Here is a 26,080-nt window from a genome sequence, read left to right as displayed (position 1 = left end):
GAAGTTAGTTAAATGAGACTGTGCGGGCATTTAGTATATTTTATCCTATTTCGTACACCTTGAAGCGAACACGTGTGTCGGAGTAGACCTCCCTAGAAAACCATTACAGCATGTCATTATACTATTGTAACCTACCATGATATATAACTGCTGAGGTATTCGCGAGCAGGGGTCATGGTTATGTAATTCAGACAGCAGAACACACTGTGTATGCCTGACAAACTAATAAGACACTGAATGCTAGAACATGTTCTCCCAAATTTTTAAGTGTTTGTATTCCGAACGAACCAAAGGAATAGCCTGGTGTGTCTATGTGTTGGTCCCTACCAAAACTAAGCTAAACTATCAGTTAAGCGCGGTGAAGAAGCCTCACCATAACAAATATGAAAGTGCTGTGTCATGCATTATAAAATCAGGATAAGTACTTACATTGTATACATACGTAGAGGTAATGCTTCAATTATTTTGAAATGTTTAGAGGTGACCTTGCATTACTTTTCAAATCTCATTTCGCAATAACCGTCCATGTTATTCAATCAGGTTTAAATGACAGTTTTTAAATCTATTTGTTGGTGATTTTTGCCACTTTTCTGCCATCAAGTGGAATAGCAGTTAATTGTTCTGCTTGTCATTATACATTGCTAGTGTAGATAGTAGATGTTGTAAATGTAATAGGCCTGCACAATATATTGTTTGGCCATCGCCATCACAGTGTGCTCATCCCAGGACATGCGATTGTTTTTCTTTTTTTTTTTTATTTTTTTTTATGTAAACCTTTCTTTTTCTTCATATAAGCAAGAATTGTGTAGAGACATTGCTTCCTTCCTTTTACATACACCAATCTTCATCATTCACAGATAAACCCCCTTAGCCTGGAATGAACAGTAGCCTATTGTATGAATTCTAGGGATGTCTCGATCACATATTTTTGCACCCGGGTCCAGTCAAGTGATTTTGAGAATCTGCCGATACTGAATCCTGATTCGATACTGGAAAAAAAGGTTATTTTGCTTTGACGCTCATGCTGCCAAGAACAGCCTCTCATTTACACAATGAGTAAGTTGCCACGGCACACTTCAGACTGTGTACCAAGCTTAACGATGATTAACATATGTGTGCCTTTGATCGTAGAGCTACTGAGGCACAACATACATAAACATAAATATATAGACAAGTTTCCTGAGTGAAAATTGGGCGGCGCCATCTTTGACCTTTTCTGCTCCAGGATTCCGGTTTAGACAGAACACCATGAATTGCGGCTGAAGAAGACAAAGTTTTAAACTGCCAAATCGAAACATAGGAACCCATGGAATCTCCAAAAATGGATTCAGCACGACGTAGATGAGACTTGGGGATCTTCTGTGCTGTGCTTGGTTGTTTATGCATTTAGGGTTGAAAGCCCGTGTATGACTTGTAATAGATGAGTGTTTTCCATTTCTTTATCGTTGAAGCTAATGCAAAGCTAATGATGTGTCAGCTGTGACGCAACAGAGAATTGTAGTCAAATTGAATATATTTGTACCTGTTATTACTTTTGGTGGGACTGTCTTGGTTCTACATTTGCCTTCATGAACACAAAATTCCCATATTCATGTATTAGGACCCATTCAACTGGATGCTTTAGATCTTTTCAGGTCCCTGGTTGCGTTTCCATTCACTGCCATTAAATCAATAAAACACTAAACTATTTTGGTTGTGGCAACTCTTAGCCATTTCTTCATATTGTCCTCCCATGTCGCGATGATGGCAGATGGATGCGGCATTTCCAAATTTGTGTTTTTTTAGGGATTTTGATTAGTAATTCCACGCCAGCTCCACTGTTGTTTTAATTAAAGAAAGTGTCAAACGGAAGTCGTGAGCAGAAATACGGAAGTACCTCGGAAACTTGTTTCCATTTTTCCACTAAAATCCCGATATTTTCCACCCAATTCCGATCCTCTGAAAAATGGCGCGATCGGCCTAATTTTCGATCACGTGATCGGATCGGAACGTCTCTACTGAATACAGTGTGGTCATAGTGATTCACCAGTCTTCCCAAACACAGCTATTCCAGTCAAATTCTTCTAATATCGCAATATATATCGCAAACCCCCAAAAAGTCTCAATGTCAGTTTTTTCAAATATTGTTCAGCCCTAATACGTAATCAAAAAACAACAAGACAAAATACGTTTAATTGGATTGAACTCCACGGATGTATCTTTTAATGTATGTTTATTCATTCTTAAGATGAACTACTTGTACTGTTTTTATCACAGAATCTTTGTTTTCTGATTCCTCTTCTTGAGCTTCTGATGGACCACAGCAAGAGTCGTGAAGAAGTTTCCCATGAAGAGAATAAAGAAGGAGAGGCTACACACCAAGACCTGGCATCACCACCACAAACACAAATAAAACAGGTTATTAAGAGTTTATATAGGAATCTGTCAGTTTAAAAATATTCATTTGATTTGTTTTAACATTGTAGTGCAAATCAGACACGCTTTCATCTTGGAAAGTAAACTTAGAAATATATCCGAAATGAAAATAATTACCCAAGTTTATGAATACTGTGAACATATTTCTGTTCAAAGCTGAATGAAAGCAATTAGAAGGAAGAGAAAAGTGGACTGTGTGAGAGCTGACCTGCCATTCTGTGCAGACTGGGAGCCGAGCCATTCTGAAGAGCGACAGGCTATTGAACAGCTGCCAGAACTGCAAGACAAAATAGGGGGTCTTTGGGTTGTGTTTGTTTTTAAGTGCAAGGACATACCCAACAAACAAAAACACGGCAAATGTGTTCCACCAACATGTAAAACCCTATCAGATCTTGTCATGTAAACCTACTGAATGCCACGAGTCACGTGCGTATTATTGTGTGTTCCATACTGTCTAAGTAACCGTGACAAAGCGTAATTGTTAATGCAAACTCATGTGGCACTCATTTGAGGACATACTCACATGACCGAAAAACAGGAAGGGCAAAAGAAACGTCAGTCCTTTCCACATCCAGGACTGAAATCCCTCTGAGAAGGGAAACCAACAATTTTTGCATGTTTATATTCTTTGAACATCGTTGTATTTGTGAGGTGATGCAGAACGAGTGCATTTGTGAATCTTACCCACGGTAAGATCCATGTTGTGTCTTTCTCCTAGTGCTCTGAGTCTGTATAGACATCCACTTTGATAATAACACTGGAGGCATTGAACAAAACCTGCATGTTCATGAGCAAATGTTAGGATATGCACATAAGTAAGGTTCTTAGTTTGTTATTGACCTTACTTTGGTAGAGAGAGTATGCCAAGAACTGATTCCTGAATACCTTGTACAAGTTGCCGTCGGGCCTTTAATAAAGAAGGGAGGCAATTCCATCATTTAGTATTTTAAAATTTGGAATTAAAATGTAATCTGTGTGTTGGCTGTTAAGGGCTTTCTATTTACCCACCATGTGAGCATTACGCCAGACAAAAATGCTGAGATGTAATGATGGAAAACCCACCAGCCCTTGATTCTGCAAAGACAAATGGAAAATTGACTTAAGAATAACTTTTTAAAAATACAACTTGCTGGACTAATACAGCAGAGGTGTCAAACACATTTTCGTTGCGGGCCACATTGTAGTTATGGTTACCCATGGAGGGCCATGATTGCAATTCTTCAAAAGAATATTTACTGTTTTTATCCTTTTTACATAGACTTCACTTATCAGTTGATGGGACACCAGGCTCGGGGCCCATCCCTTGGGGGCATATTTTCAAAAACTTAAAATTCAAATATTTTTAAAACTTAAGCCACTAGCGACCTAAAGTAAAAACAGACACTTCCCTTAGGCATATACGAGTCTCCATGAGCAGGGACATAAAAAAATTCAAAGTCATTCCCTAATAAAATTCCAATTCATTATTTTTTTTTTTAAATGCAAGTATAACAAAACTTAAAATTGCTATAAAATTATCAAATTTTACACTACATGAACAAAAATCACCAGATGCAGAGATAATCACCTATATTTTCAGGATCAATAGCAATATTTAACATATCATGTAAGTTTTTGCTCAAAATAGCAACTTAATTCTTTTTATTTAGTGCAAGTTTTCAACAGCTAATAAATCAATCAATTTTCACATCAGAAACTTAATACTTAGGGCAAGCATGCAGATTCATCTTAATTTTACTCAACAAAAGCAAAATTAGCATTTTTCTACATACAGTCACAACTTATTTAAGTTGAATTCTCCGCTATTGTGAGATACAAAATCCAACATGGCGGCCGTCACAAACAACGAGCGTTTTAAGTAGAAAATTATTGCAAATAAGTGCTTAAATCACAGAATTTCTATAGATATGAGCATTAAACAGTTTATATTCTTGGTTAAAAGCAAAAAACAGACAGTTGTCATTCATTTTACATAAATATTTTAAGCCAAAGTTACGGTATTGTTTAATACAACATGGTGGCCGTAACGGAACAAAGATATTTTAAGGTGAACAGTCTTGCAAATAAATGCTTAAATCACAGAGTGTTTGTAGATATGAAGATAAAACAGTCTAGACTCTTGGTTAAAAGCAAAAAACAAACAAACCAAAAACAGGCAGTTATCATTCATTTTACGTAAATATTTCAAGCTAAAGTTAGGTTAATTTTTTGTGCATGCATGGTGCGAAAAATATAATCATTATCTTGAATCCTCGACCAAATCCCTCTTGAGACGCTCCTGCCTGCTTATATGCAGTAAAACCTTCATCCTATTTCCACCTAAATCCGGCATTAGAACGCAGCGTGTGTTTATCACAGTGAATACTGAAAGCCACCTGAACGCTCTATGGGTCGGCCCCCTACAGGAAGGCATGGCTTGATGGTGGAGTCTATGCCTTGTTATTTTGTTGTTACATTTATGAGTAATAATAACAATAATAAAAAAGGGAATACTAACATTTTTTTCCATTTTTGTTGATTTAATTGGGGGAAAAAAATGAATAGTTGGTGTTCCAGTGTATGTATATTATATTAGTCCTGTGTTATGTGTCTTTCATAGGGATAGAGAGAGAAACACAATTTTGTTTAAAAAATACATACAAAATAAATAGATTATCAGCATTAGTCTTATTGGTTTCTTTAAATAAAAAAAAAAAATAAAGACACTATTAAATGTGAAAAATAACAAAAAATAAACGTTTCAAGTAAAAAAAAAAAAAAAACAAGAAGCCTATTAAGAGGCTCAAAGAAGAGGATATGAACAATATTTAGATTTAAAAACTGTTGATTCATTTGATAATCCATTAATTTTCAAGTAGCTGTGGCAGCCCTAATGGTATAAAACAATTGCTTGTAATTCATCAACATTTTGATAAAAATCCTAGCCAACAATCCTGAAGGCCTCAAGTTTAACACCTGTGATGTTCAGTATAGGTTTTACCTGGAGCCATTGGTGATGAGAATACTTTCCCTAATTGTCAATGTGCAGTAATACCACACCAGCAGGAAGTTGAGGAGAGCATCAAGAAACCTGAATCCATGGACAGAAATTAAACACAATATTCCTTCGACACACATGCAACGACATCATTTTTGCTGAATGGTAATCCTTACCTGTAGCTCACAAAGAAATAGCATATAAAGGAAAAGAGCAGCAGGACAAATGTCAGGTACAGCTTGAATTTCTCATATTCATCTTTGTAGGCAAATCTGAAAATGAGATGTCAAAATGTTAAGAGATATAGAAATTTCAAAACTGCACAGGCCTACTGTATGTTCACGAAATGAAGACCATCACATACCTTGACCTATAAAATGTCTGTCACTTTACAGTAGGGATGTCCCGGTCCGATTACGTGAACGGGAAATCGGGCCCATTGTGCTGTTTTTCAGGAGATCGGAATCGGGTGAAAAGGATCAGGTTTTTAATTAAAAAAAAAAAAAAGTTTTTCTGCTTCATGCTCGTACAGCACCACCGTCTCTCACCCTCCCTTCTGCCAAGCAGTGCAGCCAAACTGTTCCGCTTGCGTTTGGTACTTAAAGTTAACAATGATTGACAGGTTTGTAGCTTTGATCTTGCCAGAGAAGCTTAGTAGCTCTACAATCAAAGACACAAATGTGTCATCGTTAAACTTTTTAAAAGTGTGCTGTTGCAACTCATTGTGTAAGTGAGAGGCTGTTCTGAGCATCAAAGTGTGAGTGGATTTGATTGGACTCACTCAATGAAGCATTTAATAAAGGCAAGCATTGTTCTACGTTATTCTTGTTTAAAAATAATTCACATTATGAAGGTGGCACGGTGAGACACTAACATATTTGGAACTTTTGTTAAAAAAAAAAAACAAAAAAAAAACAAAAAAAAAACAAAAAAAAAAACATATTTCGGTATCGGAACGGGACTCAGTATCAGCAAACTCTCAAAATCAGGGGACTCGGACCCGGATGCAAAAATATGCGATTGGGACATCCCCACTTCACAGACATTTGTAAAAAAATAAATAAATAAATAACTGCGCTTACTTTAACTGTTTGCTGAGTAGAGTGACATTCACATTTCCAAGTACCAGACTGAGGTACAGCCTGAAACACAAAATTAGATTGACCCCCGTCCTTAGTTCATTCTTTATATAACCAAGAATATAAATAAACAAAGGATAACATTTGAATTATGAAAAACATATTTTTGTATTCACTGGAATGCTGTATAAACTCTCATCAAAACAGCAATATTGGCAAAATGGAATTTGTCACCCATTTTTCCTGGGGAGGAATGCTTCCATTTCCAATAAAGCATTAGTTTGCATCTTTATTTTGTCCTTCATTTCAAGGGAATTTTCCTTTGACAGCACTTTGCTGCACCTGGTGGATGATACAAAACACATGACCAGGGTTACGTCACCACCATATCTGTGTTGGTGTATGCATACTTGTCTTAAAACTTCCTTATGTGACTATATATTTGAGTGAGTGTGCTCACGATTGCTTTTTCACATTAGAGGACATCTCCTGAAGTTTTGTACGTTGAAGGCAAATGGCAGAAAAGCAACTCTTTTGGAGCTTGGAAATTTCATCCAGTTTTTGTAGGTACATCCTGTGTGTCTCCTGAGTAACAGCAAACAGAACAACAATAATTAAAAGGCAGTTATGTAGTACACAGTTCATCTTGTAGCGCTTTCCTCTGGGAGATTGTAAACTATCATCTGTGCAAACATTTCAATTGAAATTTAAAAATGTTGACAAATAATGAATACAGAAGTTGAATCGTTACTTACCTGAATGTTATGATACTCTTCTTCCAGACGTTCCCACTGCAGCAAAACATCAGCTAAACTCTGTGACATTTTATGAGTTATTTGCTGTTCCCTTGATTTATACTTAAATATTTGTTAAAGTGTAAATGGAAATTACGTGTCCAAATTAAATGACCAGCGCATGATATGCGGCGGTATTATTCCTCAGGGTGTGTATGTCATTATCATGGATAGTTTATTGCACTGAGTGAACTTTGACTGGTGCACATGTTGAGAATTCTAACATGGACATTGTTCCGAGGAAGTTGTCTTTTTAGCGCTGTGTGTTATGATGACTAAATCATATAGATTAAACCATTTACAGGTTCAATTGATTGACCTCGAAATTCAAATTTTACAATAATATGAATCTATAATAATAATGATATACAGTGACACCCCTCAGATTTAACAGCATCGGAAAGAGATACATATAAAAAATGTTTTTTTCTTGTTTGTTAATTTGAAAAAAATCCACGATGAGTGAGGGTGCGAAGTTTGAACCGCGAAGTAGCGAGGGATCACTGTAATTATTCCATGCAGATACACCCTGTACTGCAAGTTTGAAAATGAAGAAAATTTTAATTTATGGCGTCACGTACCGTTGAAAATGTGTCCCCAAGCACCCAGACACAAAAAAGACCACTTCTCAACCAAAGGAAATAGCAGATGCATTTGCTGCCTATTATGAAAAACTGTATGAAGGCCGAGAAGCACTTAAGGAGAAAATAAAATCATTTCTGGATATGATTCCACTGAACAAATTATCTCAGGAGGAGGCTGAGATTATGTGCTCGGCCATAACTGAGCAAGAGCTAGTGGCTACCATTAACAAACTGAAGAATAATACAAGCCCAAGTGTTGACGGATATTCGGGGGAATTTTACAAAACTTTTATGAATGACTAGGCCCCAATACTGTGTAGAGTGTATAGCTACGCGTTGAATGACAGGGACCCGCCAAAAACATGGTCGGAGGCAATTATTACTGTAATACACAAAGAAGGAAAAGACCCCGCGCAATGTTCAAGTTATCAACTTACAAGTCTGCTATGTCAGGATCTTAAGGTCTTGACTTCTATCCTGGCAAATAGAATACAAAAATATACCAGACGACTAGTGAATAATGACCAAACAGGATTCATCATTGGGCAGCATGGTACTAATAATGTTAGACGTGCTCTAAATCTCCATTCTGTTGCCTCTAGAAGACAATCACCATCAATGTTTCTCAGCCTGGATGCGGAGAAAGCCTTTGATAAACTAGATAGGGTATTCTTAGAGCAAACACTGAGGCAAATGGGCTTTAATGAAATGTTTGTTAGATGGATTGGAGTCTTTTACATGAAACCGCGGTGAAGAGTCAGAGTTAATGGTCAATGCTCTGATTTTTTCAGTGTTGGTAGGCGAGCGAGGCAAGGGGATGCCTTGTGTCCTGTTTTATTTGCACTTAGTATAGAGCCCTTGGTGGAATTGATAAGAAATAATGGTTTAATACAAGGAATAAGGGACGAGGGTGGTCACCAGCATAAGATTGCATTGTATGCAGATGATATATTTCTATTTATCGAAAATCCTGTTCAATCGATTCCGCCACTTCTACAAAATCTTGAGGAGTATGGTCTAGTGTCTGGATATAAAGTAAATCCCAAGTAATGATGGTATCAGGGACATGGCCCAGTCAGCTTGAAGAGATTGCATCATTTCGACAAGCAAAACGGGGCTTTAAATATCTAGGTATCACACTCCTCAAATTACACGATTGTATAAAGCAAATTACGAAATTTTATTTGACAAGTTTAGAAATGAACTGTTGAGATGCGATGTGCTCCCACTTTCCCTTTTTGGTAGAATAGAGGCTATTAGAATGAATTTTCTACCTCGAATATTATTTTTGTTTCAGTCTCTCCCGGTAGGAATTCCAATTTCAGCCTTCAATATGTTGGATAAACTGATATCCAGGTTTACTGTATATGGCAGAACAAAAGACCGAGAGTGAGACTTAAACCACTCACTCTTGGGAAGGATAAGGGTGGACTTGGACTTCCAAACTTGAAATACTACTTTTGGGCGGCTCAATTGACAGCAATTGTTGCTAGGATCACCGATAACAAAGAATCAGGTTGGATGAACATAGAACTGAGTTCACTGCCAAATATGCCTTTACCTGTTTTGGTGTTTTTAAATAAACAAACCCAAAATAGAGCGCAGATAAAAAATGTGTGGGTAAAACACACATTAAAAATATGGTCAAATGTCCAAAAGAGAGTTAAAGGGGTTGCTGCCCTTTCATGGGCGGTACAGATTGATGGGAATGTGGACTTTCCCCCCTCAGTATCTGATATCTCTTTTAGGAGATGGGCGAACAATAACCTAAAAATTATTGATCACTTATTCCATGACAACATTCTGCAGCCATTCGCGTACCTCCATGAAAAATCTCTCTTGCACAAGGTGATATGTTCAGATATCTTCAAATTCGACATTATATTACTACTCATAAGGACTGGGAAATTATCAAGAACGAGCCATCGAATTTGGAAACATATTTCATCAATATAATCAAAAACAAATTGCCCACCGAGAAACATGTCTCTCATATACAGTATTATATAGAAATCTATTGATGGATACAGTAGATAATACGTTTTATATCAAAAACAGATGGAAGCTTGAGATGAATGTTATAATTGAGGAATCGGAATGGGGGGAAATGTGTACTGGTTGCCATAAAGGGATTAATAGCAACACATGGAAAGAGTTTGATTGGGAGACAAAAACAAGGTTCTTTAGGACTCCCCTGGCCGTCTCTAAATTTGTAAATGACCCAAATGTAACCAAGTGCTGGAGGGACTGTGGGTTGATTGGTGACCATACTCATATATTTTGGGACTGTCCAAAGTTGCAGGCTTTTTGGAGGGGTGTGAAGGAAGTAACTGACAGAATCTTGGACGTTGTCTTGGAATTTACCCCAAAACAGATTATCCTGGATTTAACACCTGAAGAGGTCTACACTATTGAACAAAAGTATCTCCTACACATACTGTTAATGGTGGCCAGGAAAACGGTGACTATTAAATGGAGGAGTCCACAGCCCCCAACAGCGATGCAGCGGAGACATAAACTGAGGGAGGTGTATGAAATGGAAGCTATAACTGCCAGGCTACAAATGAGGTATTTAAGTTTCCAGAAAAGATGGAGGCCTATTGAAGAGTACTTATCTCCTTGAAGAGAAACCCAAAACATGCTGTATTTATGTTAATAATGAGTCGTGTGCAAATGTGTCTGCTTTTCATTTACCAGGTCTGATTTGTTTGTTTGTCCCGATGTATAAATACATTCTGTATAATACTGATGACGTTGTCAAGGCCTGGTTAGTGTTCTAATGTTTTGTGTGTTGAATAAAAACAAAGTTCCAAAAAAAAAAAAAAGAAAATGTGTACCCAATGCAAACAAACGTACTTTCGTGTGTATTGTATTTAGTGCTGCAACGATTAATCGTTTAACTTGAGTAATTCGATGAGAAAAAAGGTTCAAATTAAATTTTGCTCCTTCAAGCATTCGTTTAATTAAAGTGGCGTTGTAATGGTTTGTTTTGAAAGTGTTCGCATTTAGTTTTTTTTTGGGTGGATACACTGCCCTCTAGTGGCAGTAGTGAATATGTCTGAGCTAATGTTTTTTTTAATGCATTCATAATTTAGTTTATAAGCAGGGGTGCACATAATTTTTTTGCCCAGGTTCTCAGAGGAGGACCTGGAGATGTGACTTGGTCCTCATTGAGCTTGAGAGCCGACCCGCCTGATGCGATAAAATTATGACAAGCTTTACTTAGAACCAATTACCTTTAATTAATTATATTAACAATTAATGCTCGATTAACATCAACTGGCACAACAAAATCGCCATTACTTTGAAGTGAAAAGTAAAGAAATAAACATAAAAGCACTAATTCAAAATAAAGGGCATTATGCGGCTCCCACATTAACTCCAAGCCTTTGTAAAACTGGGATGCCCTCCTCCTCATAAGAGCTCATTGAACGTGCATGTTTAGCTTTGTGAAATGCGAGCAAAAACACGTTTGTCAGTGCATGGCGCTGTGCAGGGCGAGTGGAGTGCTGTCTGACATCGATAGTTTGCTTAAGTGCCACATGCTCTGTTTTTTTTGTGCTTTTCAAAGTTTGGATGGCTGAAATTCTTTGACCCTACTACATAAAACGCGCTGCTCTTATTAGCGACATTGGAATTCTCACAGCAAATTTTGTACCACATTTCCGTGCGAGCATCATTTGCTTCTAGCCATGGTACCTCCTGCAGCCACTTTTCAGAAAAAGTCCTTTTTTTCAGTAGCTCCGGTGACGTCTCTGTCGTCTGCCTGTCTTTTGACGGGGGTGGGGGAACACGGAAGTAATTACCGGTACTCAGTGGGGCCTGCCTCTTTGACAATTTGAGAAGCGATTTTCTCGTGTCCGCCGCAAATACAGTGGTCAGCCATCGGTACGCAAAAGCGTATGGAAGACGTTGAGGGCCAGCGCGTTTGTCTACGTCCAGTACGCATGCGCGCATGCAGACCACTTATGTGCACCCCTGTTTATAAGTATATTTAGCCGTTTTTGTGGGAATATGTGTTTGAACCATTTGGTAAGAGCATTGCGAACAAAAATGTCAGCATTTTATAGCATTTAAGCTAGCGAACTTTTGCTATGTAAGTTAGCCAATTGTTCTTTTGTTGTACTTAGATCCTCATTTATTTATATTTTTATACCGTTTAAGCGTCAGCTCAGGTATTTAAAATTTTTATGTTCCTTATCCGATTACTCGATTATTCGAACTAACTAGTTTATTGATTAATCAACGACGAAAATAATCGATAGCTGCAGCCCTAATTGAGTTCATCAACAAATTAAGATACAAGTACATTTGCATTATTGAGTGGGTTAAGCTGCAAAACATGAGCAGGCACATTCATTTATGGTTTAAACTATAACCATAACCATATATGTAGATGACATGAAAACATAAACATAAAAATAAACCTCTAAGTTTATACATTTTGCCATCCACAGTACAGTATATTGTAAATATATTGTAACTGGTGGTCATGATTGTACTATAGTTAAAAAAAAAGAGGTGCTTGCTGATGAGCTGATCATTTGATTCAGATGTGTTAAAGGAGGGAGACATGAAAAACAAGCTAGATAAGGGCTCTTGAGGACCAGAGGGTACCCCTGGTCTAAAGTGTGGAATAGTAGTGCAATGATACTGATCAACAACAGAATTGTTCAAATGATGCAGTGACAGCTAAAAAGAGAAATACAAAAATATCCTTTTTAAGATGCCCCAGTATAGAAAAGCATAAGCATAAGTATAGAAATTTATGAGTCATCTGTTTATTGAAGGTTGCATGGTGGACGACTAGTCAGAACATCCGCCTCACAGTTCAGAGGTCATAGTTTGAACTGGCGCTCTTGCTTTCCTATGAGAAGTTTGGGCCGCTACAGTGCCTCATTCGATTTTTATTCAGGTTTCCTGCCATAGTCCAAAAACATGCTTTGATGGTTAATTGAATATACCAAATTGTAAGTGGAATGTGAAGGTGTATTGATGCTCATACAAGGTGCTGCAAATGGCCCCAGCACACCTGTGACCTCTTTATTAGCAATTTAGTGAATGGAGGATGGAACTGTTTATGGAATTAATAGCAAATAATATGTTGGAATGTCTGTTGTAGTATGACCTTCATGTCAATTAACAAACATAACATACTGAAACTCGCTAGCTTAATAGCATTACTGCCTAAGTTGTAATTATTTTTTTCGGAAAAATGAGGAAAGAAATGTTGTTTTTTCCCGCAGACACATTGCTATTTTTTAGGACTATGGCAGAGAGTGTTTTTGAAAGGTTTTAATTTATTTAGGACAGGGGCGGTAAAAAAGGGAAGATGATGTAGCAGTGCTAGGAGTTCATAGCAGGATTATGCAGAAATCTCAATTTGGCACAAAAAAGAAAAAACAAAAAAAAGGCAATTAATGGAGAAACCCCTGCTCTAAAGTGAAGAATATGGAATACTGTGGAAAATCAGTGGAATACTGTGGAAAATCAGTAGTTTTAAAAATTTTATTGGCACACAAGTTATATATACAGTACAATAAAAAACAGGCTCTTGACAGTTTTGCAGAAAGAAACCATATACAGTATATCACACTCTAATTGTTCACCATATGTTTGCATTCACACGCACATACACTCCCCCATACACACACTCAACCACGATCACGGGGCTTCACAAAGTAATACTCTCTCAAAAAATGACACCAAATTGAAGGCTTTTTTCTTCCTGGGCCTTTTTGTCCGAATTTGCATTCCTTTGATGTTGCCTTAATATTTCAAAGAAAAAAAAATGTTATGGCCTGGTTGGGTCCATTTTTTCAGGACACCATAACCACACACATCTATATACAAATTTCAAAAATTGTTAGTGGAAAAAAATATTAAATACAACATTGAAAAACATATTTTGAAAATATGAACAATAAGTCTAGTTCAGTTCAATTTTTTCAGGCATGCCACTCGGTTTCCCCTTGAACACGACTAGGGCTAAGTCACAAAGCCCACTCTTCCGCCGTTTGCGCACTGCTGTCACTTCTACACTACCTAGCTCCGAAGAAAAAAACGATCCTATCCTCTTCATCGGGTTGATGAAATAATGCATTAGCTTATGCTAATTGTGTTTTCGATTCATTCAGCGCGTTTCAAAGTTGCTCGCACAATCCTAACGGCTGTCGCTCGCTACCTCGCCTCCCTCTCCTTAGGTTGCTCCTCACTCAGCAATTTATTAAAAATGTTCACATTACGTCCGTCCTTCGTGACCTCACAATGGCTACTAGGATCATACACGGAGTTTAAGGGGGGGCTGAGGAGGCCAGCCCCCCCCCCCCCCCCCCGGTGGCTGAAAAGTGTCATTGCATGTAATGGACTTTCCTATATATGATTTTAAAATTAAGAGTTTTCCGGTAAAATGTCAATAAAAGTTGTAAAGCAATAAAACTAACAACAAAAATGAATGAAATGAACAAAAATAGATATTTTTACAATGGGCCAAAATTATTTTTCGAACAGATCATGTGACTAGCACCAAAGATAGTCATTTGCTTTGCTTAGCCAAAAGCACCTGAGGACTGTAGAGGCAAGATGGATATACAGTACGTAATTTTTTCAAACCTAAGCTTTCAAAAGCAACAACAACGACTGAGCAAGAACCAAGCACCACTAAAGACGCTAATTGTACAACAGAGCCACCAGCGGTGTCTTGCCAATTTAGTTACCCCCTGTCATAAATTGTAACCGCCGGCCGCGGGAGCGCACACACACATTGTTTGAGTTATGTCAACTTAAACAATTGATTGAAGCCAGAAAAGAGCCACAGAGCTTGTTTGTTTCTCATGCTTCCATATTTTTCCTCAGAATGGAGTGATTCCCTATATATTGCACTTGCTCTATAAAATTAACATTTACTGACTACCACAATGTTTTTTATTCATTTCTTGTAGTCTTTCTAAATGCTAAAGAGTTGCACTTTTGATCTAATTTATTATTTTTTCAAGCTTTTTATCTGAGTTTGTTCTACATGATAAGTGCTCGTCCGAGACTGGTGATTCCATACTTTTTGCTAGGGGTTGTAATGGAACATTTTAAATTAAATTTAGTGCAAAACTCATCATATTGCAGTATATTCCTATTTTTGTCAGGAATATGAGCAACTGCCCAAATTCCTTTTGATTTCCACTCTTTTAAGTAAATTTGATTTTCTATTCCATTGAAGAAAATCAGTAGTTGGTAATCTCTGTCTGTGTTGACATGTTATCCAAGGGCCTTCAGAAAAAGTACTAATGTACACATTGTAGAGGGTTTTTTGTGTACTGTTATTGATGTGTTTTATTATTACTGTAACAGTAGTGGATAAAGTTATTCAAAGACAACAAAGGAACAGATCAGCACACCTCATCCATCCAGTAGATGGCGGTAGTACGTCCTTATGGTGGCTTGCATCGCACCGGCAACGACTTGCTTGTGACGCAGTACACGAAGAAGATAATTCACATTACACATACACACAACAGAAGCCGATGGCTTGTCATACACAGCTGATCGGATAACGGACTCAACAAAACAACATATACACAATACATGCACGTGGACATTTAGCATCAAGAACGGACAGTAAAACAGTTAGTGTAAAGCTAAGAGGGGATACTGCGAAGAAAGGGGTAAGCGTCAGCCTCGACCAAGCCAAATCCAGCTACGCAAGAGATATGTTTATCAGATATGCTATTGAAAAAATGGCGCTAGGTTATTCGTAACAGGTCGTGTCCTGCATACTGTGGGGAAAAATGTATGGTGCCGTTTACGTCCTATCAACGTTGACGGGCTACGTCCTCACCTCCGCGCTGCTGCTCAAATGTCCAACTCTCCTGCACCGGAAGAAGAGGGAAAGGTTCCACAGCAAGCACATTTCCCATCGTGGAGGTAGGTTAGCTGTGATCAACTCTCTCCGCACGCTAGTAATATTCAAATTCTCTTTAATACCAAAGAGGTAAAAATATATATGGCAAAAGTATTCATTTACCATTTTTACCCTACCAGAGACAGGGCACTACAGTGGACAGCTATTCAAAAGTTATCATTAGTTTAACTCATTCACTCCAAGTCCAGGTCACATGTTATGTATTGTGATAGTTGGTAAAACAAAACAAAACAAAAAAAAACGGCAAAATGATATTGAAAACACCTACTGACGGCAGTCGACTTCCAATCCATTTTAACGGGGATCAAATGATCGCTTCTAATCAACTCTTTGGATGCCGTCAACGGCAGCGGAAGAGTTAAAATATCACATATTTTATCCAATATTTACAAAACAAAAGAAATTTAAAAAAAAAATTAAAATCCCGGAGGAAAATACACATGGGCCACACTTATTTGAATTGGTCTTTTTTGTTTTTCAAGTTATTAATATTAATAATTAATTTTAAAAAATTAAAATATATTTTTTAATTAATTATTTTTTTTAATTTAATGTTTTAAATCTATTTTTTACCAATCTTGGCTTTTTGTTTTTTCAATAAACTTTTTTGTTATTTTTTTATTTTTATTTTGCTTATTACCATTTAAATAATATATTTTTTCAATCAATCCTGGAAAAATTCTGCTCCGAACGTGCGGCTCAGACAAAACATCATGAGTTGCGGGTGAAGTTAGCAGTGTGTTGACGAAGTCAAAATCAAATCAAAGGAACCCACTGATTCTCCAAAAATGTATTTAGCACAACGTAAAACGAGGTTCCGGGACTTTCTGTGCTTTCCGTGCGTCGCAGTGCGTACTCCTGGAAGCGCTTAAATATATGGTTTGAAGGGGAATGTTTTTATCACCAACCAGCTACAAAGCGCTACTGTGGATTTACCCCATCATACGCCTTACATCTGAAACCAGCAGACAATATTTCAAGAATGTGGATCGCTTCTCTAAACTTAAAGGCTCCACCTAAAATTATATGTTTGTTCTTATCACTTCCTTGATGAGAAACCCACCGAAGAACATCCTTTCCCGGAACTTTGGTTGTGTTGTTGTAGTAGCAGCTACAAAATGCATGCGGGCAACACTAATATCATAATAGATCTCATATGGGGGCCGCAAAATATTGTCATGTAATGCAAAACATAATGCTGCTCTATGTGAATGAATAAAAAAAAGCATTTTAGAAAAATAAAATCGTAATTAATGGTTGTTGTTAGACAAGTGGCTTTGGCTTGTCCCATCTAGGCCTGACTGACACAATCTACCCTTTAAATACAAATGTGTGCCTCGGCAGTCCACTATACAATGTACAGAGGTCGACTTTTTTTTTTTTTTTTTTTTTTTTTTTTACAGACAATTATATACAATAACTATTTTGATAACAAATAACTTTTTTCCCTCTATTATTAGTTTCATAGTTTGTTATTGGGATGTCCCGATAGCATATTTTTGCACACGAGATCAAATCACCTGATTTTGAGAGTCCTGATCAGCCCCCTAAAGTCTTCATTTTTTCATTTCCATACATGTTACAGTACTGTACTATTTGCAGTATTTCCTCTTCCACTTTTTCCGGAGTGTTGCGGAGTATAAAAACCTATATATTTTTGTTTCTTTTGGCAATGTCATTGTATTTCTGGATTATTTTGTTACTTTTAAGCCCTTGAAAAAAAAACAAAAAAAACATTGAAAACCCGATCCTTTTCACTCGATTCTGATCCTCTGCAAAATTTGTGATCACGTGGTCAGATCGGGGACATCCCTAGTTTGTTCTGTTTTTCTTATGGAACTGTTTTCAACATGAGATGTTTGTGGTTGTTAGGTTGGCACATGAAACAATGCACAGGCCACATATCATTCCAGAAGCTGAAAACATCAAACACATTTAAATGAATAGCAAATATCTTCATTATTGCAGCACTCAGTGTTTTTTTTTCTGCCTGATAAATACAAAAAAATCCCAGTCAATCCAAATCTGTTTCTTGCTCAATATTTTTTGTTTTTAAGTTTGTGTTGTCATCCTTTGAACCTGAAAAACAAGCATATTTTGACAAAGTGGAAAGTACAAAGATATCGAATGGCAAATGTAGTTGTCAGCAGAAAATGTACAGATAGCTGAAAAATGTGCTTAATACTGTAACTAAATACGCTTACTTTTTTTTTTTTTTTCCATTGTTCGGTTAATGGTGTTTATCCAGACATGCTTTTAATTCTAGAGCAGGTGTCAGCAATCTGTGGCTCTTTGAACCCTATGATTCGGCTCAGTTATATATTGAATAATACTTTGATATTGCTATTTTCCATTTAGTAGGTAGATCAAGTCAGGCTCAATGTCTTTTGTGTTTGTTAACAACACCCACGCAGGTCATGCCATTTACAATCGAAAAGACTTGTAGGTATGGATTCCGAATGGCAACCCTGACTTTACCTAATTGGTGAATTTATGACATGCGAGAGTGGTCTGTAAATAAAAGTGTGTTAAGAGTGAGCACTTATTATGCTTACTAAAAGGAGACAATTGTTAAGTGACCATAGAATATATATATATTTACATATATATATACTGTAAATATATACAGTATATTTGTATATATTTATATATAAATACATGCATTCAAGTTGCCGCATCAGCCATGTCATATTTAATCGACGCAAAATAACTACCGGTAATCTAGTTTATTATTATGGTATATATTATGTTATTCAGGTGGTTTACACTCTGGGTGAGGTAAACTGTAAATCTAAACATACATAACAAAGAATATTACATATATTGTGCACTAAAATACCGAATTAGATTTCATTTCTATAATGCCAGCAAGCTTAATGCTAATACACAATGGTATACACCATTGTTTAAAAAAAATACGTTATAAAAAAACAACAATATAAAAACCAAGTTGAAAAAAAAAAAATTAAATATTTTTTTTGTTTGTTTTTGGACCGGATTGCCCTTACTTAGTGCAGTGTTTTTCAACCTTTTCGGAGTCACGGCACTCTTTTACATTGGAAAAAATCTTGCGACACACCACAAACCAAAAATGTTCCAAAATGACTTTCTCAACAGAATATTTAATTATAAAAACTCAATATTTATACTTATTCAGCGTGAAACTTGAGCCTGTTTACATGAACACAAAGCCGATACCCCGGCAGGAATTGAAGAAACACACACACAAAGCTCTTCTTCAACAGCTCTCAGTCTCTCTGTCTTTATTAGCAAGCAGTTAGGCTTGAAAAGCTCAGTATTATCAGACAGGGGGACTTTAGCGATGACTTTAACTGCATCAGGGCCGAGCATCTCGCTGGCAATGTTTTTGCAGGCAGGTAGTATTAATGTTTCTGCGATAGTGTGGGACTTTTTGCATTTAGCAACAAGTTCAGCAATAACGTAACTGGCTTGAGGGCTTTCTCATTTACCTTTGTAGTTCTTCTAAAAAAAATTAGCCTGTTAATCTGTGTTGTCACGAAGGCGAACAAAATAGTCCATCGACTTGTTTTGAAGTGACGGGTGTTTCGTTTGGGAATGACGTTTAAGCTTGTTCGGCACCATGGCGATGTTGAATAGCTTCTCGTTTCGCGTTCATGAACCGCTTGGATTTCTAGCCATCAGCCACCTTGATGTCCTCGACAATTTGTTGGAATAAAACAAGAGGGTTTACGTTCGTCCCTTATGGATAAAATGGAAAGGACACTTGTGTATATCGACACTTGACGAGTCTAATCAAATAATGTACAGTAGACTTGCTGGGGTCCACACTGTCTCGGACAGCAAGGTGGCTGATGACTAGAAATCCGAGCAGTTCTTGAACGTGAAACGAGCAATACCTTGCTCATCTGCACATGACCAAAACCTTCTACCTACTCCTTCCTTCCTACTGCAACTCCACCTGACGATTAAAAAAAATAAAAATAAATTTAAAAAAAAGCAATATTGGATAATTTCTCGCAGCACACCTGATGATCTCTCACGGCACACTAGTGTGCCGCGGCACACCAGTTGAAAAACACTGCCTTAGTGTGCCGTACATCTCCATAATTCTGAGAGGTGTTCCTAATATTTTGGACATCCTATGCTGCTCTATGGGACAAAATAACATAAACAACTATACTGTGGGTCTTGTCTGCATTGCAGGAGCAGCAGAGAACCTGGAGAATACAATGGCAGCTTTCAAACAGTAAGTTGAACTTTGAACCAGATCGCCAGGTGAAAGCTTGCCAGCTCAACATTTGCCCGTGTTGTTCCACGCAGCGCTGTGGCTCTTGGTACGGACATGTTAGAGCTCGACTGCCACTTGACGAAGGATGAGCAGGTTGTGGTGTCACATGACCCTCATCTGCAGCGAGCAACTGGCATTAACGCCTACATCTCTGATATGGCATATGCAGTAAGTAATTGCTTGGAACATGCTGATTTGTTCAACAGAATTAAAATACTATACTATTTAGAAGGGCTGCAGGTATCGATTATTTTAGTAGTCGATTAATCGATGAACTAGTTAGTTCGAATAATCGAGTAATTGGATAAGGTACATAAAAAATTAAAATACCTGAGCTGAGCCTCAAAACGGTGTAAAAAAAAAATGAGGGTGTATGTACAACAAAAGAACAATTGCCTAACTTACATAGCAAAAGTCCGCTAGCCTACATGCTATAAAACGCTAAAGTTGTTTCTTTTTTTTTTCCAACAATGCTCTTAACAAATGGTTCAGACACATTCCCACAAAAAAACGTCTAAATACACCTAAAAACTACTTCACGAATGCATTAAAAAAAACATTAGCCCAAACAAAACCTTATGTTGGTCTTAACAGGGAGGAGCTGGATTCAGCCACGTGAAATGGGGCAGACTAGAGGGCAGTTTATCCACCCAAATAAATAAAATTAAATGCAAACACTTTCAAAACAAGCCATTACATCGCTGCTTTAATTCAACGAATACTCGAAGCAGCAAAATTTAATTCAAATCTTTTTTTCTAATCGAATACTGGAGTTAATCGATTAATCGTTGCAACACTACTATATAATAATTTCAGCTAGCTTGTTTATTGAATAATAGGAGCAATCAGGAGGCTACGGACATGCTGTGGTGTACAGACCTAATACATGCACTTGGGGCTTCAATATCTCAAGTTTACATAAACACTGCTCAGGGTAGCAAGTTGTTGGATGTCCAGTTCTGTATTTTGGTGGTTTGGTTTACATTTGCGCAGACTGAACATGTCATTCAACCATCTGATTATATCACATGGTGACCTTCAATCGGATTTAGCAATCTATTAATAGGACATTCATTATTATTTTCATCTTGGTGTCTGATTTAAAAAGTAGCTTCCACATAGAAAATAAAGAATTTGTTCAAGGTTCAAACTCCATACATCATTAAATATTTATCAAGTGTGTAGGCAGTAGTTTAAGTAACCCTTTAAATGCCTCAATATACTGTAGTCAGATAAGGTAACCATAATACAGTATTGGAAACACTCAGTATGTTATGGTTATTATTGATATATAACCCCATCCTTGCTTACTCAATATTGGCTGTGATTCAGTCAGTCACTTTACCTCCATATTTGACCTCTTGTTTCCACCGTCTTTTGTTTGCTCTGTGCAGGAGTTGCCACCGTACCTCTGCAAACTGGCTGTAACCTTTCAAAGGGGTGAGTGTCCATGGGCGGTGCACTCCCACGTGTGCTCGCTAATCATTCGGAGCAATTAATCAGACTGCCAACACTATAAAACGATAAACCTCTCACCCAGGTTCTATTACATAATTACAATCATTTCTATATTGTTAGAAGCAAACTCATCGTCACCTAAACTAAAGCTGACCCTGTTATCAACTTGTCCTTGTGCACGCAGAGTGTTTTTGCGAGGGAGGAGAGGACAAACGCATTCCTCTGCTCAAGGATGTTTTCGAAGCATTTCCTGACACTCCTGTCAACATTGACATTAAGGTCAATGACGACACGCTAATCAAGAAGGTGCCTGTGAGCTGTGCCGCTCTGAAAAACATATTAGTATGAATGAACTGCCTGTGACAAATCCATGTCATATGCACAGTACATTTATCTTGGAAATTTGTGTGGCAGGTATCTGAGCTGGTTGTAAAATATGACAGAGAGCACATAACAGTATGGGGCAACGCTAGCAACCAGATCGTTAGGAAATGTTACAAAGAGGTATATGTTTCCTTAGCTCCTTTCGATCCAATTCTATGTGTTAATTTGAAAGAAATCACTCACAGGGTCGAGAAATGCCTGAACATCTAAGATTTGTGTTTTGCAGAACCCTCGCATTCCTGTGTTGTTTAGCTTTCCCAGAGTGTTGCAGTTGTTGGGCCTCTTTTATACTGGCCTGCTGCCTTTTGTGCCCTTAAAGGAACAATTCTTGGAGATCCCAATGCCCAATATTGTGAACAAGTAAGTGCACTTTCTCCAATATTTTTTTAATGTACTGCCTCATTCCAAAATGAAATAATTTTTCTGATGGTGTCCCGCAGTGAATATGAAACTATTTTTGCTGTGCACAACTACCAGCAGATGGCAGCGGTGCACCATTTTGGATTATTAGATCAACCCTGTTTGAGAGTCCACATGAGTTGTATGAGACAAATGGTGGCCTTTTAATGAAACCAATTGATGTTCTCTTGCTGATTACTATAGATACCCATTGAACACACATTCTGGTTTGTAGAATCAGTCAGAATGCTATATTTTGACAATAACAAACAAACAAAGACAAAACTTTATTCTTGTTTCCTTAATGGAATATGATACATAGAATGTTTAGGGGAAAAGGTTTTTCCATTTTGCAATGAGAATACCATTAAATTTATAAATAGTGAAGTACTGTGAACACTTTCCAGATACATTATAAGTAAAAGCACACCGCAGAAACGGATAGCATCAGTCAACAAATTCTCATTGGATCACATCAGGTCAAAGAGCAGGTTATTTTTCCAATTCCTTAGCTGATTCTCATGTTGATTGTGGACATGTGCTTCATGGAAGAATTCACTCTGACTATAACAGTGACTGAAGTGGAAGTTAACTTAATCCATTCCACCTTTAATTTTAACGAGTAGCGGTCTTAGCAGAGAAGACCGGAGTTCCCGGACTCTCGTCCTCTACTCGATCTCGCTTCACAGAGCGATAACGGACACAGCTGTGTCTCCCTTTGTATGTAGCAACCCTGACATTCTACAAAGGAAAACAACCTCTGCGTATTCTTGTCTTTTGGGTCAAGACAAGCCAAAATTTCAACGACAAACAACATTTCCCAAAGCTTGAGACCATAAGTTACAGTAGAATGTTTTGTACAGTTACCATGAGTGAAGGTGCTTAAATCCATAAGATAAGCAAGTTTGTTTTTTACTTTTATATAGTGTAATGTCAATTCATTTTTGCACAAATTTCACATGCCAATTGTGAAGCTGTAATAAAATCTGCCGCTGGTTAACTTGCGTTTAAATAAAGGTTGTCCCGAGTACATATTTCCAAGTCACCTGATTTATAGGATCTGCCGATATTGAGTACCAATCCGATACTTTGGCAATGTATTGATTTATTACAAAACATTCATTTTTTTCTTTGGACGACATCCTTTTACGGCATATTTTGTTGCTCTGTAGCCTTAAAAAAAAAAAAAAAACTATCCTATCTTGTAAAAATGATGTGATTGGATTGATTTCCGATCATGTGATCGGATCAGGGACATCTCTAATCCTTATACTTCTGTATTATATAGCTGCTTGTAGCCCATAACCCCTTCAGATCTAAGCATGCTGCTGAAGGACATGACGCTTTCGCGTCTCTAAACCAATAAATACACAGAATTTAGTTGGTATTGCCACTTCTGGGAGATGATTGGATGAAACTTAACCCATCGAAATCAAATCATGAATGAGGTTTGGCACGTCCTCTTTGCTTGTTGGCTCTTTGAAAATGGCTGAACAAGTGCAACTTTAAAAAGTATAACGTAAAGTGCTCATTTTTCATCAAAAACACATTAACATAAAAAAATAACCAATAGATACATGAAATTTCCCCGACCAAAAAATTGCACTTTGTTCTGGTTTTTGAGTAGTGTGGAAATCAGTGCAGATTTTTTTTTTTGTCCAGCAAAAAAAAATAAGGGTCTGAAGGGTTTGATTTATTAAATGCTATTGACAGTTAAAGACTTCAAATCCACTTCAACTAGGAAGGCTGGCAATGAGTGATCATGCTTCACTGCCAATGACGGCGATAGACGTCCTATCCAATTTGACTGGTAGCCAGTCAAATTGGATTGGACGTCTATTGCCGTCGATGGCAGCCAATGAGTTAATACTTAAAAATTAATTCACAGACTCTATGATCCAGACCGAATAACCAAAAGTCAGCGCCTCCTCACCTGGCTTGCAGACAGGTGAGTCACCCGGTACCAGTCAATGTAATGCTACCTGTTAGCCTTACTAATTAGCATTAATTTTTTTCTTTGCAGTTTGTTGATGAGGAAAGCTCTATTTCAGCATCTCACTGCCAGGGGAATACAGGTGAGAACTAACTAAATTGTTCGATTCTTCCACTCTGTCATTTTGTCCACTTTTCTTTCATACTATTTTTGTATTTGGTTTCAGGTGTACATTTGGGTGCTAAATGACGAAGAAGACTTCCAGAGGGCGTTTGACTTGGGAGCTACAGGAGTTATGACAGATTTTCCCACCAGGCTTAAAGACTACTTGGATCAGAATGGCCTTTCTAATCCTCGCTGACTTGCAAAGAGATGCCTAAATTCCACCAATAACATTGAACTCGCCTCCCAAAAAATCATTGGAGATTCTTTGTTTAATTCATACATCCATTCTTGATTATCGTAACAAAAGAAGCTTGATCATTTTACTTGAAAGTACTTGTGGTTTGCAGTACTCCTGCACTACTTGTCCAATGTTGATGTCGTTGCCAATCACAATTTACCTCACATTTTTTATCATGGTGAATGCTTTGTATTGGGTTCATTTGTAAACTCTGTCTCCATATGTGTCCACTGATTGTAGTTTTGAGTTCAATCAAAATGTTTATAATAGTGGGCATCTGTCAGTATGTGAGACAAAACACTGGGTAGTTGAGTGAAATTTCAATGTTTCTTTCAATGAGTTGCACTGATGTCCAAAGAGGTTAATATTCTTGTTTGTTTTTATCATTTGAAAAAGGGGTAATCAACATGATTATCAAACCACTAATATTTTCAAATTCAGATGTGTGACGAGGTATTTGGGGGGCATTATTGAATGTAGTATCAGAGGAATTCTTGCCATTTGCTGTTTAATGCTGCCAGTGAATGTAGCTTTTATATTTATTCGTCTGTAATTGGTTGGCAACCAATTCAGGGTCTACCCAGCCTAATGCCCATAGTTAGTGAAGGTTGTCTCATTAGCTAGGATAGGCTCCCATCACTCCCGCGACACTCGTGACGATAAGCGGCACGGAAGATGAATTTATTGTTTATTTAGTAAATCTCTCCCAAAAGAGTCTTATCTAGTGTTGCAGATCTTAAAATACTGAAACTTGCTTAATTTTGTATTTGTGATTTTTGCATGCACTTTTTTAGTTTTCGTTGTTTGGGTGATTTGACCTCAGTGTTACAAAGAAATCACACATTTCATGTTTAATTTATACGCGTGAGAAAATATTTGTTGTATCTTACCAATCTTGTCGAATAAAACATACACATTTGTCTATTCCATTTCTGAGGGAAGCATATTTTATTTCTGTGCTCATCAAGGGCGTAGGTTTGGTCTCAACATTGTTAGGCCGATATAACAGCATAACCTTCATGAACACTTTTTGCTGGGGACGGGACATTAATCAGACCAAACATCGGGTGAATGGGGATAAGGGCTACATTTCTCACAAATATGAACCTAATTAACAGGCTAAATGATCAATACAAACTACATCTGTATTGACTTATACTTTAACTTAACCCTAACTTTCATAGGTATTTGTACAGGTGATACACCGTTCGATTCAAACCTTTGTTTTCAAAAACTACTAAAGAAACAGTTTTAAAACTTCCAGAATAAATGTCTGGATTTAATTATAAAATTTATATTTTAATATTTGAAAATAAGTATATTAAAATACACAATAAATAAAAACTTCAAACAATCTCAACTATCCACGAATGCAAAAAATATTTGTCTTAAGACCACTCAGCATAATGTGTCCAAATAAAGAAATTTAATATAATTGAAAAAAACTTGCCACGGAATAACAAAAATGA

At 37.2% G+C, this 26,080-nt stretch overlaps 2 protein-coding genes across 3 annotated transcripts; one reads left to right on the top strand and one right to left on the bottom strand.

Moving 5' to 3' along the window:
* Window positions 1–2,250: 2,250 nt before the first annotated feature.
* LOC130917731 (ion channel TACAN-like) lies at window positions 2,251–7,331 on the bottom strand. The gene is made up of 12 exons (XM_057839393.1): window positions 7,227–7,331; window positions 6,938–7,056; window positions 6,706–6,813; window positions 6,475–6,534; window positions 5,569–5,664; window positions 5,396–5,485; window positions 3,424–3,489; window positions 3,261–3,322; window positions 3,100–3,192; window positions 2,939–3,003; window positions 2,624–2,692; window positions 2,251–2,364 (listed from the first exon to the last, which is right to left on the bottom strand). The coding sequence occupies exons 1-12, from the start codon at window positions 7,293–7,295 to the stop codon at window positions 2,251–2,253; spliced, it is 1,011 nt and encodes a 336-aa protein (XP_057695376.1). The 5' UTR covers window positions 7,296–7,331.
* A 7,997-nt stretch (window positions 7,332–15,328) lies between these two features.
* gdpd1 (glycerophosphodiester phosphodiesterase domain containing 1) lies at window positions 15,329–25,617 on the top strand. Of its 2 annotated transcripts, XM_057840001.1 has the most exons (11): window positions 15,329–15,507; window positions 15,590–15,766; window positions 19,950–19,992; window positions 20,067–20,202; window positions 21,429–21,474; window positions 21,677–21,798; window positions 21,907–21,996; window positions 22,103–22,236; window positions 24,164–24,223; window positions 24,299–24,350; window positions 24,435–25,617. In XM_057840001.1, exons 2-11 carry the CDS (start codon window positions 15,631–15,633, stop codon window positions 24,567–24,569), a joined length of 954 nt encoding a protein of 317 aa, XP_057695984.1. In that variant the 5' UTR covers window positions 15,329–15,507; window positions 15,590–15,630; the 3' UTR covers window positions 24,570–25,617. The 2 variants fall into 2 exon arrangements, 1 of the variants encoding a protein (XP_057695984.1); XR_009063558.1 differs by having other exon boundaries at window positions 15,329–15,766; window positions 22,317–24,223; window positions 24,435–24,480.
* The last annotated feature ends 463 nt before the right edge of the window (window positions 25,618–26,080 follow it).

The sequence above is a fragment of the Corythoichthys intestinalis genome, chromosome 6 (assembly GCF_030265065.1).
Source record: "Corythoichthys intestinalis isolate RoL2023-P3 chromosome 6, ASM3026506v1, whole genome shotgun sequence".
Taxonomy (NCBI): Eukaryota; Metazoa; Chordata; class Actinopteri; order Syngnathiformes; family Syngnathidae; genus Corythoichthys; species Corythoichthys intestinalis.
The sequence above is the reverse complement of the archived record's forward strand: the minus strand, read 5'-3'. Positions and strand labels throughout refer to the sequence as shown.

Excerpts from the sequence above, each read along its gene's own strand:
- LOC130917731 (XM_057839393.1), bottom strand. The coding sequence starts at position 7,295 with ATGTCACAGAGTTTAGCTGATGTTTTGCTGCAGTGGGAACGTCTGGAA. Across the intron at positions 7,057-7,226 it reads AAGAGTATCATAACATTCAG|GAGACACACAGGATGTACCT; the intron begins GTAAGTAACGAT and ends GCTGTTACTCAG. Across the intron at positions 3,490-5,395 it reads CTCATCACCAATGGCTCCAG|AATCAAGGGCTGGTGGGTTT; the intron begins GTAAAACCTATA and ends TTGTCTTTGCAG.
- gdpd1 (XM_057840001.1), top strand. The coding sequence starts at position 15,631 with ATGTATGGTGCCGTTTACGTCCTATCAACGTTGACGGGCTACGTCCTC. Across the intron at positions 15,767-19,949 it reads GCACATTTCCCATCGTGGAG|GAGCAGCAGAGAACCTGGAG; the intron begins GTAGGTTAGCTG and ends TCTGCATTGCAG. Across the intron at positions 21,997-22,102 it reads TTAGGAAATGTTACAAAGAG|AACCCTCGCATTCCTGTGTT; the intron begins GTATATGTTTCC and ends TGTGTTTTGCAG.